General features: G+C 39.5%; 2 protein-coding genes across 17 annotated transcripts in view; one reads left to right on the forward strand and one right to left on the reverse strand.

Moving 5' to 3' along the window:
- The window catches only part of LOC107733764 (histone-lysine N-methyltransferase NSD2-like), a 21,591-nt gene extending 16,896 nt beyond the window's left edge, over positions 1-4,695 (forward strand). For all 7 annotated transcript variants that reach the window (XM_016545543.1, XM_016545547.1, XM_016545546.1 and 4 more), the window contains exons 17-24: positions 1,160-1,362; positions 1,466-1,569; positions 1,736-2,005; positions 2,088-2,204; positions 2,453-2,594; positions 3,221-3,327; positions 3,639-3,834; positions 3,952-4,695. In XM_016545543.1, the coding sequence (XP_016401029.1) occupies positions 1,160-1,362; positions 1,466-1,569; positions 1,736-2,005; positions 2,088-2,204; positions 2,453-2,594; positions 3,221-3,327; positions 3,639-3,834; positions 3,952-4,262 (1,450 nt within the window). In that variant the 3' untranslated portion in view covers positions 4,263-4,695. The remainder of the gene's footprint in view (positions 1-1,159; positions 1,363-1,465; positions 1,570-1,735; positions 2,006-2,087; positions 2,205-2,452; positions 2,595-3,220; positions 3,328-3,638; positions 3,835-3,951) is intronic.
- A 1,530-nt stretch (positions 4,696-6,225) lies between these two features.
- Positions 6,226-13,092, reverse strand: part of kiaa1109 (KIAA1109 ortholog) — a 65,016-nt gene continuing 58,149 nt past the window's right edge. For all 10 annotated transcript variants that reach the window (XM_016545481.1, XM_016545488.1, XM_016545487.1 and 7 more), the window contains 9 exons: positions 12,860-13,017; positions 11,749-11,938; positions 11,445-11,662; positions 11,051-11,302; positions 10,745-10,948; positions 8,396-8,590; positions 8,125-8,259; positions 7,868-8,036; positions 6,226-7,340 (listed from right to left, as the gene is read on the reverse strand). In XM_016545481.1, coding sequence (XP_016400967.1) covers positions 7,121-7,340; positions 7,868-8,036; positions 8,125-8,259; positions 8,396-8,590; positions 10,745-10,948; positions 11,051-11,302; positions 11,445-11,662; positions 11,749-11,938; positions 12,860-13,017 — 1,741 coding nt within the window. In that variant the 3' untranslated portion in view covers positions 6,226-7,120. The remainder of the gene's footprint in view (positions 7,341-7,867; positions 8,037-8,124; positions 8,260-8,395; positions 8,591-10,744; positions 10,949-11,050; positions 11,303-11,444; positions 11,663-11,748; positions 11,939-12,859; positions 13,018-13,092) is intronic.

Below are 13,092 nucleotides of genomic sequence, written 5' to 3' on the forward strand. Positions count from 1 at the left end.
TGTCTTTTTCCCGTGTCACTTGAAATGTTTCCGTTTTTGAATCGTTGTTACCAAAGGCGAGACACGTGAGGAAAAAATAAACGATCAGTTGGGGGACTATATTCTGTCATAAATCGCATACCATTCATTGCTGAACTTTTTACCGTCTGTTACTGGAAATGAAATTAAATTACTGGTTGATATGTCCCGATCTCAGTAAAGTTAACACACGCTTTTGATCTGTGAATTAGATCTCACTCGGGACGCGCGCTGTCTGTGGAGGTTTGGCCAGGACCGGTTCCAGAATTAAATCAACATATTTTATGTTCCGTCCATTGCCAATCACTGCAATTTCGAGAGTGAATCCCGCAAAAATATGCGGATGTCATTCCCGAAACTTTGCAGGGCGTAGCCTATATGTCTGAAAAACGAAAGTTTCATACAAATTCTGAATGGATTATACCCTAGAATGTGCGCAAAGCGCGCTCCCCTTTATCACTAAAAAGCGTCAGTCATCTTCGCTCATCGCGATCTTACACAGTTCCGTTATAATCAACAGTGGTGGCTCGTCAGGGGAGGCACAGCTTCCCCATAATTTTGAGGTGAAAATGGGAGGAGGACGATTTAATGTAAATAAAATTCAGTTAATTTCAGTTCATGTCTCAAAATGTGTATGTTTTGTTTGTAATTTCACAGTTGTAATACCATAACGTGAAAGCGCCGCTTTTCTATCACGAATGTGGCGAATCTGCTGATGTAATTACAACCACTAGGTGATAGAGAAGGGGAGGGCAGCGTGCATAACTGCACTTACAAACTGGGGCGCTTTCAGCGGTGAGTGAATTCTGACAAAACGTTCTGATTGGCCATTGCGTTCAAGAAATCAGCAGATATGTCTGTGATTGGTTACATTGCTCAATGGTGCAAAAACACATTGAGGGTATTAACGCTTAGCTAAGCACTCCAATTGCAGCGGGGCCGACATCAGGGATTCCATGACTAACAATTTGGGGGGGGCAATATATCAGATGATATATTGGCCTTGATATGTTGACCAGTATTTTGCACAGACGAGCTCCACTAACATTTTCTTAAGAAAATGTAATTAAAATGACTGTAAACTACATTATTGCAAAGGTAATTTCCTTGTCATAACCGTTAACCTCATTTTAAATTCTAGATGGTGGCCTGCAGAGATACGTCACCCTAAGAACATCCCGACCAACATCCAGCACCTCCGTCATGAGATCGGAGAGTTCCCCGTGTTCTTCTTTGGCTCTAAAGACTATTTCTGGACACACCAGGGCAGAGTCTTTCCTTACATGGAGGGAGACAGGGGGAGCAAATACCAGCATAATGGCATTGGAAAGGTCTTTAAAAATGGTAAAAAAAAAAATGATAATAATTCCTCGTTTTGTTTTATTATTTGTATATCAGTATTGTCAGTGCATTTGTGAAATGGCTTCCTCTGTATTTATCTGTGCAGCACTGCTGGAGGCTGAAGCTCGCTTTAAGGAGATCGAGATGGAGAGGGAGGCCAAAGAGGCTCAAGAGAACAATAAGAAACCTCCTCCATACAAATACATCAAGGTATTTATACAAGATTCTCAGATCTTGGAAAACCTGGAAATATCCGTGAATTTGAAAGTGCATTTTCCAGACCATGAACATTTTTTCTGTAGTAACTTTTTATTTCATTAATGTGGCAAGTCTGTTTATAGAGTTTTTAATAGATTTCCCTTTTTTTTTTTATTAGGTGAATAAGCCTTGTGGGCGAGTGCAGGTGTACACCGCAGACATCTCTGAGATCCCCAAGTGTAACTGTAAGCCATCAGACGAGCGTCCCTGCAGCTTCGAGTCTGAGTGTCTGAACCGTATGCTGTTGTACGAGTGCCATCCTCAAGTGTGTCCGGCTGGAGAGCGCTGCCAAAACCAGGACTTCACCAAACGCCACTACCCAGAGACCAAGATCATCCGCACGGCAGGCAAAGGCTGGGGCCTGGTGTCATTGAGAGACATTAAGAAAGTAAGTGCGCTGGCTTTTCAACATTTAACAAAAGTGATTTACTGTATGTGATTGCTGATCGGCTCTTTTGTGTGTCACTCAGGGAGAGTTTGTGAATGAATATGTGGGTGAACTGATAGACGAGGAGGAGTGCAGAGCCAGAATCAAATATGCTCAGGAGAATAACATCACACATTTCTATATGCTCACTATTGACAAGGTAAATGAAGGCGCCATGTGTGTGCAAGCCCAGACTGCTCCTCCTGTGCTGGGTTCATGTCTGATGATGGCAAATTTGGACCCTGTACAGCAGAGCCAGAGAAACGGTGTTGTATTGGGAATGACACTGAACAGCCTTAGGTGGCATTACAGGTCACAACACTACAGATCATCCCATAGATAACAGCTTAAAGGTTTGTGACCATTTCTACCTTCATCATGTACAATATTCCATTTGTGTGTGCACAGGATCGGATTATAGATGCGGGACCTAAAGGGAACTACTCTCGCTTCATGAACCACAGCTGCCAGCCCAACTGTGAGACTCAGAAATGGACGGTTAATGGAGACACACGCGTGGGCCTGTTTGCTGTCTGTGACATCCCTTCTGGTGAGTTCATGCTCTGAAAATATAGAAATCTGATGGCTTTTTGAGTAAGGCTGGGTGATATATTGACTTTATTTTATTAAACGCTTGTATTAAACATTTAGAATCTGCATTGCAAAGTTTATTCAAATAATTGTTCCTCTGAAATTACTTAAGGGTGATATTTTTTATCCTTGGCTGCAAAATATTAATATTTTATGAATTAAATATACTACATTTCTTAGCTATCACCCTAGCCTAATTTGTGTGATTTCTATTTATTTATTTTATGTACCGGTATATTTATTTATTTAATACATTTTTGTTCGAAATTAGGGAATTATTGTGGGTTTTTTGTAGTTAGTGTATTGTACTTATATTAAACACTGCTTAGAAAAATCAGCTTAGAAAATTTGTTGAAATAATGACTTCTGTTTATTAATAAAAACACTAATTTAAGCAAATTCAGAGCAAATACAAAATGGTAAAAATGCTTTATTATTATTGTAAATTAACTATACTAAATTTCACTATTGCCCCAGCCTGATTTTGATATTTATTTATTTATATTTATTTATTTGTTTATTTGTTATCAAATCAACAACTTTCAAGTTGCCAAATCAGTTTTTCCCACGTGACAATGTTTTCAGGCACTGAGCTGACTTTTAACTATAACCTGGACTGTCTTGGGAATGAAAAGACTGTGTGCCGCTGTGGAGCGCCCAACTGCAGTGGTTTCCTAGGTGACAGACCCAAGGTGAGTGACTGTAATACCTTTAATTTCAGCTGCCTTTGACATTACTGATGTCTTGCTGGTGTGGTGTAGTGGTTAAAGCTCATGCCTGCTATTCAGAATGAGCCTTGTAAAGTGTGAGCTGTCACCATTGTGCCCTTCATCAGAACACTTGACACTAAGTTTGTAATACATGTACTAAAAGTTGGTTTGGATAAAAACCTCTGATACATAACTACGTTATCCAGTTCTTATAGTCGGGAAGTGAAAAGTAATAATTGATATACAGAAGTAAATCAAAATACCTTGACGCTCTCTTCACCCACCAACTTCAGAATGGTCCAACTTCTGAGCCCAAAGCCAAGCATCAGAAGAAAAAGCCCAAGCGTAGAAAGTCCCGGAATGAAGGAAAGAAGTCTGAGGATGAGTGTTTCCGCTGCGGTGACGGAGGAGAGCTGGTTCTGTGTGATAAGAAGGGCTGCACCAAAGCCTATCACCTTTCCTGCTTGGACCGCACCAAGAGACCATTTGGTAACCATTACGCTGTAATTACATAAAATGTTATGTAATATATGAATAGCATATATAGATACATAACAATTTAACAGTTTTACTACTTTTACATTTGTGTTCTGTGTTGTCTTCCAGGTCGCTGGGACTGTCCCTGGCATCACTGTGACGTGTGCGGAAAGAACTCTGATGCTTTCTGCCAGCTGTGCCCTAACTCTTTTTGCAAGGCTCACCAGGAGGGGGCGCTGCAGTTGCACCTGCTGACGGGCCAGCTCTGCTGCCAGGAACATGAAGACTCTGATATCCACCCTCAGGCGGAGACCCCGGTGGAGCACAACGCTGAAGTACCCTCATCCACCAAACCACGCAAGTACAGGCGCAGAGCGACGGCCACAACCAGCAGCAAAGAACCTCTCAAGAAGAGGTCCAGAAAGACCGCAGATGTGTAGTGGGATATTGAACTATGGACCCTGCCTTTCCTGTAACTAATCCCGCCCTACTCAGCTCCTGCCCCAAATGATTCAGTGATATTGACGTCGCGTGACTGTTCTGCCAAGCTGAAAGCACTGTACGTGTCTGATCAGGGAAGCGTGTTAACACTGTAGAGCTCCTCAGAGCTTCCGAATCAGGTCCCCTCCACTCACTCTGCCTCTTCAGATTCCACTTGTGTGTGTGTGTGTGTGTGTGTGTGCGTGCGAATGTGTGCATGCACTGACAAATAGCCGACAGAGCCGACAGACCGAACACCTCAAATAAACAGCATTACGGACGCCAAACTTGAAACCTTTTTACACCTTTATGAATCTTGGCATAGATTTTTTTTTTTTTTTTTTGAACAGTAGATATGTATATGGAAATGTATATGAAAGACCGAAATTATAATAATACTGGATTTATCGTTAGTAACAGGTGCCAGGAGTCTTGTTGTTTTTGTTTTTAACAAGTGGTATCTTTAAATAAGACACTATGGGTAGCCCTTGAATTAGAGTCCGTTCATTTAACTATAGAGCAGCACAAATTTTTTTTTTTTTTTTTAAATAAAGCTTTGTTCATTTTTGTAGCTCGTTTGAGTAATCAGAATGCTAGGATGTTAAATCTACCTATTCAGAGTTTTAAAAGCAAATCATGACGGGCTTCTTGTGATACAAGAAATAAAGCTTTTGAAAGCAGTTATGTGATGTTTTGTTTGTTTTTGGTCTTTGTGCTGGACTTGCTTAACCAAACTCGTGCATTTAACGTGAAAGGGTAGATTTCTTTAGCTATGTCAGTCGTCTTTCCAGTCATCTTCAATCTAATCTCATTCCCATCCTTGTTTGAAGCTAAAAAAATGTTTAAAACTGTGTTTAAACACTCTTGCCTTATGCCCTGATTCACAATGGTAAGCTTATAATAATGATCCATCTCAAACCATCCTAAAGAGCCGAGCCAAAACACAAATCATGTAATTACCAAAATAATATTCCTCCTCGACAACTTGCACTTTTACACCAACCCTTCCGTACTGCAGCTTTAATGTAACAAGTGCATCATTGAAGAGTTGTGAAACATTTATAACTTTAAATTGAGTTTACCTAATAGTTGATGACGATCAATACTATTTCCATACTAGTTCCCCATTTCTATTCTGAGGAATCTGTATCATCCATTTAAGGACTGAATTGAAACTATTGAACATGAACGTGCGCCAGGAAGTGTTTATGCTTGGATTTGTAATGTAGTAGTACATTGTTGTACTTTACAACTTCGCTCTGTTTGAAAATCAAATAGCATATTACTTGCTGTATCCTGCTTACTATTATTTTGCATGTTTAATTCAGCATGTGGCATCCAGGTATCATTTTGGTAATGTATGGCATTTAACTGTCTAAACCTTAAAATAACAAATCGCGTTTAAAATCACAGCTGCAAATGTAATACACTGATGACAAATGGAAGGTTTAGGGGACAGTTATTTTAGTATAATGTAGTATTCTTTTAATATTTAGAATTAGCTTTTATTATCATTTTAGTTTATTTCAATTTTTATATATATATTTAAGCTTTATTTAAAAAAAAAAAAAATGTATAGTTCTATTAACAATATAACAACACTGCAAACGGAGCACGTTGCACTATGGGATACAGCATGTGTGCAGTGTGCTCTTTCGTATACTACAGATATTGGGAAATGTAGTAGTCATCCAGGTATTTTATGCATTTAGTGCAAAATGTATACAATGTATTCTGACCATAGCCTATTACTGCAGTATGTATACAGTGAAGAGTGAACATTTTCTGCATTTGTAGAGTATGCTGCAGAATATTGTAATCTGTAAGGCAACCTTCTATTTCCACAGCAGTCAACGAACAAAACTGATTCATCTCGTTTTCCACCAATGTGTGGAACAAAAAGTCACATGCAAGTATCATTCATTTTAGTAGTAATGATTTTATTCAGTTAAGAAATCAGCACATTGAACATATTTACCTCTGTATATACAATGGTCTATTGCACATACGAAAAAAGTGTGAGAAAAAAAAAGGAAAAACACATCACCACAGGCCTAACATGGGTAACAGCTTATGCATTTAAGATATTTACATTTTATAAGTTAGAGCCTTGCTTTATAGAACAATTCACATTACACAGCGCAATCTGAGGTTCTGATGTATTCACAGGAATATCTGAGGCATTTCCACTATATCATCCCTTAAAATGTGTTGTTAACCAGGCATCAGAAAATTTGGTCCCTCTCAAAGGAATAATTAGGCTTCGGGATGTTCACACTTCTGCTGGCTGAAAGAACACTTTACCACCCGGTCAGGGGTTACCTGTATCGTTTGCTCTTAAAATGTTAAAACTATTTAAAAAGTCGGATTGGCAATAGTCAGCGGTATAGTCACCTCAGAGAAAGAACACTCCTCTGGACTCATGTAAACTGATTTCAAGAGCACACCTGTACACTGTAGCTTAAGATCACTGCTCATTTGTTAGTGTCAGTGACGTGTAAGTGCATTTAATTCATGTTAAAAGTCCAAATGGCATTCAACAGCAGCTACTTGACGTCTATATGATCTGAAAATTAAAACATAAAAAAACAAAAGAAAAAAAACACTTTCAGTCACCCAAGAGCTATGGCCATATGAACCAAGGCAAACATGAATGTTCACACAGTATAGCAATGACTGTAATGTGTTTGTGTATGCTGTACAGTAGTTTGCAATAAATCCAGTGGTTTCAGACAAGGTAAAAAAAAACAAAAAAAAGGAAATTCACACGGATGGCTCCAGATAGCGGAAATGTATTAATACATTGACGTGTTTTGAGTTAATGCTCGTCTTTGTCTCTTTGCCCTTTCTTCTCTTTCTCGTCCTGCAGGGCCATGCCAAGTTTCTTAATGAGAACGGACAGAACTTTATCCAGAGGGTCCATCACTCCCCTCTGCAGCCACTTGGGAATTGTAGTCCTTGCATGGTGGAATCCCAGCTTCTGCAAAATGTAGTCCACCCCCACAGGATCAATCTTACGGCCCGTCCACGAGATCAACCTGAAACATATCACACGTCAAATGAATTCATTACTGACATTAAATGCATGAAAAGTTTGAACTGTGCCGATGATGGTGAAGTATGTATTTGTATGGAGAAAGCAATTACACCACATATAACCACCAAGCAATGCCCTAGCAACCACCCACAACACCTTAGCAACTTCCTAGCATCCCACAGAAAAGCTTTAGCAACTACTTCTATCAACCAGCCAGAGCACCCTAGCAGCTTCCAACCATCCATTCAGAAAACCTCAAATACCACATAGCAAAACCTGAGCAACCAGACAGAAGATCCTAGCAACCACCTGGAAATGTCCTAGTAACGACCCAGAACACACTAGCAACCGCTTAGCACCCAGTCAGGAACACCACTGCAACTCTTTAACAGTAACTCAGCAACTATTCAGAACATCGAAATAACTGCCTAGCGACCACCCAGAACCTTCTGCAACTGTCTATTAACACCTAGGTGTGTTTGATTTGAGAGGTCAGAAGGGACTGAGGTCATGTGACTGCAGTGTTACCGTAGTGTGGGCTCCAGATGCCAGGTGTTACAGAGGAACTCTCTCCAGTCCACTGTAGTGTAGTTCACTCCCTCTTCCTTTTCCTTCTTTTCTGACGAGGCCTCATCCTGCTGCGCCGTGGGGCTCTTCTGACCGGGTCGAGACGCTAAGATGCGTGGCGCGAAGAGAGCTGGAACACGAGCGACACGCTTCACTACAGTGAAAGGGGACATTTATGAAGAAAGGAAATAGGGTGACTCTTGATTTCATGATCTCACCTTTCTCCTTTTCTTTCAAGTATGCCGACACCAGGTCATGCAGGAACATGATGAGCTCTGCATCCATGGTGACGCAGATGTGATCGGTGAACTCGGTCACCACACTGCACTCCACTTTGGGCTTACTGCTGGCATCTGCAACACAGCTCAGCGTCAGCGAGGGTCCCGCACTCACTTTCAGACTATACAAGCTTATCTAGCACCTTCTGAATAAACCTTAGCTGCCAGAGGCTACTAAAATATTAAATTGGTGCAGTTTATATGTCTGTACCACTGAGAGAAGGTTCCTCTGGGTCTTGTACGTGGATGGATTTGAACTGGAGCTGCATTTTGGGAAGGGCAAAGATGGTCTCGGTTTCGTGGTTGTAGCTGGAGGCGCCCCTGAAGCCGCTCAGGAGGCTGGAGCTCTTTGTTGCTGCGCCGCTCTCAGAGTTGTTTGCATCCACGTTACGCAACAAGTTCAGCTCTGACACAAGAAAAGAGAATTATTTCATGGACAATAAAAAATATTCCATTTCAAAAGCAGAAAATATAGTTATCATAAACAGGTGACTGTTTAGGCAAGAAGATGGCTTTACACTGGCTCTGTTCCAAAACCTAGTGAGCTGCCTGTATGAACAGATTTTAAGGCATCATAGGTGTGCTCACCTAACCCTAACCCATGTCTTTTCCACAAGATGGACAAAAGACAAAAAGATAGTTTTACAGTACATGTCTTTTGTGGAGAATGCAATCCCATAATTAAGGGATGCGACGATTCACTCAAGTCACGATGCGATACGATTCACGATTCGATTTTCTCACAATTTTTTTTTTACAAAATGAGATTTAGGACAAATTATAAATTAAAAGGTTTCCTTTTATTATTGTTTGGACAAAATGCTGCACATTTCATTGTGAAACTGAAATATGTCAAATAACAAAACTAACTTGAATTTTTAAAATAAATCCCAAATCAAAAACATAACACAAATAAAAGAAATCTCTTCATATAAACAAACTAAGGATTTGTCTGTGCTCTTTCCATTTAAAATTAGAGGCAACCACTCCATTTAATCACAATGGACTGGCAGCATGGGCAGCTTTTAATCTACATTTGATTGTATAATTTCAAAATTTATAGCAAAAACAGAATGGTCTGACTTTAGTTTTGTGAAACTATACTACATAAAACATACCTGCACGAAACAAAAACAGCAGATGGGCTGAATGAAAACACAAAGTCACACTCATGAATAGCGGCGACATGCACTGCAGTGTTTCCTTGGTTACCGCTCTAAACAAAGCTGCACTTATGAACACTGATTTAATATGCATTATACAAAGACCAGATGAAAAGGAAAAAAAAAACATCTAAACTTTTCTAAAGACAGTCAGTTCCCTTTAGAGATACATTTATATAAACTCCTACCGCCAATTGTATCACGATTCGTTTAATATCGTTTAATATGAATCGTCGATTTTCAACCAGCTCGGGTGCTTCGTTACATCCCTACCCATAATGCACTGCAAAGAGCTAAGTGGGAAAAAAAATCTAAATTAGGAAGCAAAAGCAATGTCTATTACAAATATACTTACAATTTTACTCACTTCTGAGAAGTATAAATACAATTTGTTCAAATCTAATTAAAAACGAATGTCTACAAAATGCTTCTGTATGCCGTGTAGTTTTATGCTTTTAATTTTCAAAATCTTTGAAAATTAGTTTAGAATACAGTTTCCTGTGCAGTTCTCAAATTGACTGTAAAAAATATGTTTTATAAAATGATTAATCTCACATTCCAGTCTAATAAATGATTTTGCATGACATATATAATGGGTATTAAAAAAAAAAAACAGCAAAACTGGGCAGGAAAAAAAACTATAATTCACTCTCTGACAATAAGTGACGTTTATGGAAAAGCAGAAATACAATAGTTACCTCTGTAAACAAAGCAGATGCACTTATAAACACTACTTTATTAGGCATCCTAAAATGCCATTGAAACTTTTCTGAAGACAGTCAGTCAAGTCAGATTATCATGACCAACATAAATCATGATGATAATATTGCGATATCTCAAGAAATTTAAGGGGAAAAAATACTTGTTTACCTAAAAAAAAAAAAATGTGTTGGAAAGAGATTTTGTAATCAGAGCTGTAAAAAAATAAATAAATAAAAAAACCCTTCCAAAAAGAAATGACTGTTGATCGGCACTTCGTGCAGACTAGGGTGTCTACAGCTTGTCTTTTTTTATGGAATCAAAAAACTGGCAAGCAAACTTTTTTCTGGTTATGGGTAGAGTGTCTTGCTTTCGTCTGTCATCTTCCATGACATGATTTTGTGTGGCAGCAGTAGCGACACACTGCGCGTTTTTTTGCTATACCACTATATATTATGTTGAAATGTCAATCAGACACAACATTTTTTACGATAATAAGATATGTTAATATGGTATCACCTCATGTAATTTCATAGTCAATACTAGCATATTGCAACACCTCTACGTGAGAAGCACTGTTTATTTACAGAGTTGCTCTGTAACTTCAGAGATTCCTTTTTATGGCTAAGAAGGTGGCTGCCTATTGGGCAATAGCTCACTAGGTTTTGGATCAGAGCCATTGAGTGTGCAACATTTACCTTCGTTCCTCATGGCAGTGACATAGTTGAACCATTCTTTGACTGTAGCCACCCCATGCGGTGGGTTTTCATGGCGGCGGCGGGTAACCTTGGTGATGGTTGCCATTGGGCTCTCCAGAGCACCGCAAGGCTTGGTTACCATGGTATTATGCCCAAGGTGAAAGTCAAGGGTTTGAACGATGTATGTGGAATCATCACTGGAGCCTAGACAAATAACATAACCTGTAAGTCTCAATTTATGAAAGGCCCTTAAAATTATTGGTGAATGATGGATGAATGGATGGAAAGTTGGCACTATGTCTGTACCATCCTCCCAGATCTTCTGTGCTTCAGTCCAGAAGGCGATGTTGGGCTCTTCCAGATGGAAAAGCACCCAGGACTTGGAACGGAAGTTGGGCCCATGGAAACAAGCCAGAGTCATGTGGTTGCCATGGAGACTCATGGAGCCACCCAGCTGCACAGCATCCTCTGGAAGGGGCATCTGGAAGAGGGAAATGTGACATCCCGCCACCATCTTCAACACACTGGGCCAGTGCCTGTGATGAGCTGCATCCATATCTGAGAGAAAGAGACATTTATGTTGGTCTTTAAATGTAATTTCATTAACAACAAAATTGTATGTTAAATGTTGGTCTTTAAATTTCATTTCATTAACAACAAAATTGTATGTTACATCTAAAATAGTCACAAGCACACTAACAGAGTTCAGCTGCTCCTTTGTCCGTGTTGATGACCGGGGTTTTGGGAGGCACGTAGGGCACCGGGCCCCAGGTGGATAGGGCTCGCTTGCTGGTGTCAAACTGCTGTGTAAAGAACTCCTGCAACTTCATGCCGATCTTTATCAGGTCTGGGGTGGTGGAGCGGGAGATGATCACCTGGAATATATCCCACTGCAGGTCTCCATGTATAAAGATCTCACTGGAGGAGATACACTTCAGTGAACGCTTGTTACGGTTGTGGTCGTCTTTTACATAATCTTCACTAATATGATTGGCAGTTCTTACCTTTTCTCAGATAAACTGGCCTCGGCCGTGCAGAGGTTCACCTTCCACTCGTCCTGGAGTTGCAGGTCAGCGTTACTGAAGATGCCCATCAATATGCTGGAGCCCATGTAGTCCAGCCGGGCCTCTGTGGAGCCCATGGTGATCTGGATCTTATGACTGGGCTGCTGATTTGGATGTTCTGAAATATGGGCTAGAAGAACAACCAGTTAAGAGTCACTGAAGAGGATGACAAGACACCAGGGTTGTGTGCCATACAGAATTGAAAAGGCCTTTTCATTTCCAATTCAAATTCTAAATGTCAATTAAAGCTAAATTAAAATGGTATGACATTTATACAGCTTTAGTTAAAGTTGTGTAGTTAAATTCGAAGTATTGGCAGATCTTTTCTTCTGTATTATGACATACATCCAAGTGCAACAGATCATTGAGAATGAAAAAAAAGTAGGGGATCCATCGGTTGTTGATTTAATGGAGGCAGATCTGTGCTTGCAGTCGACTGTAAGTAAGTGGCGGAGTTTAAGCAGACTAAATGATTAGAGAAGTCCTGCATACGTTGTTAAGACATTATTTACGGGGTCAAAAAAAGAAATATATGTATAGATTAGATGACTCAATTCACAATAAGCATTTAGAAAACACATTACCCATAAACATGTTATCATACACAACATATGCTATTACCATAAATGCCCAGAAATTCACCTATAGAATGTAATACTCAAATGATGTGAATACATATGAATTAAACTAAAATATTATACTAATATTATGCCATTATATTATTTAACTTTACATTAAATCATTTTATGGACCAAGGGGAGACACCATTTAAAAGAGCATAGTTTACTAAATATATAAAATCAATAGATTCAGTCAATATCAATATTTACTTTTATAAAGTTATCTCAAAACTAGGTGAATATTTTGTGGTGGTGAATGGCAAAATTAAAGTCTGTTTTGATAGCCATTGTAAGTGTTTTAACACTTTAACATTATTATACTTATGTCTAATAATTAGAGAAAATATGTATTCACGAAGAAAAAATTATCAGATTTAGAGGGAACACTTTCTCTCACACAAAAATAAATAAATAAATAAAAGTATACTTACAGACCATCTCGAGTGTGTTGACGTCAATGTTGCCACCCACCACTCCTCCTTTGGAATCAAGTTTGGAGCGGCCCAGCCCAATAGACATGCTGATCTCACGATCTCTGTTACTGCCCACTGACAGACGGCCCTGACTCTTCAACCCACTCGTCGTCCAACTGTTCAAACACACACATGCATAAACAGACATCAGACAGAGAGATATGAAGCGCATCAACAACTGTACACATCAA

The sequence above is a fragment of the Sinocyclocheilus rhinocerous genome, unplaced genomic scaffold (genome assembly GCF_001515625.1).
Source record: "Sinocyclocheilus rhinocerous isolate Xijiao unplaced genomic scaffold, SAMN03320098_v1.1 scaffold789, whole genome shotgun sequence".
In the NCBI taxonomy this organism is placed as follows: domain Eukaryota; kingdom Metazoa; phylum Chordata; class Actinopteri; order Cypriniformes; family Cyprinidae; genus Sinocyclocheilus; species Sinocyclocheilus rhinocerous.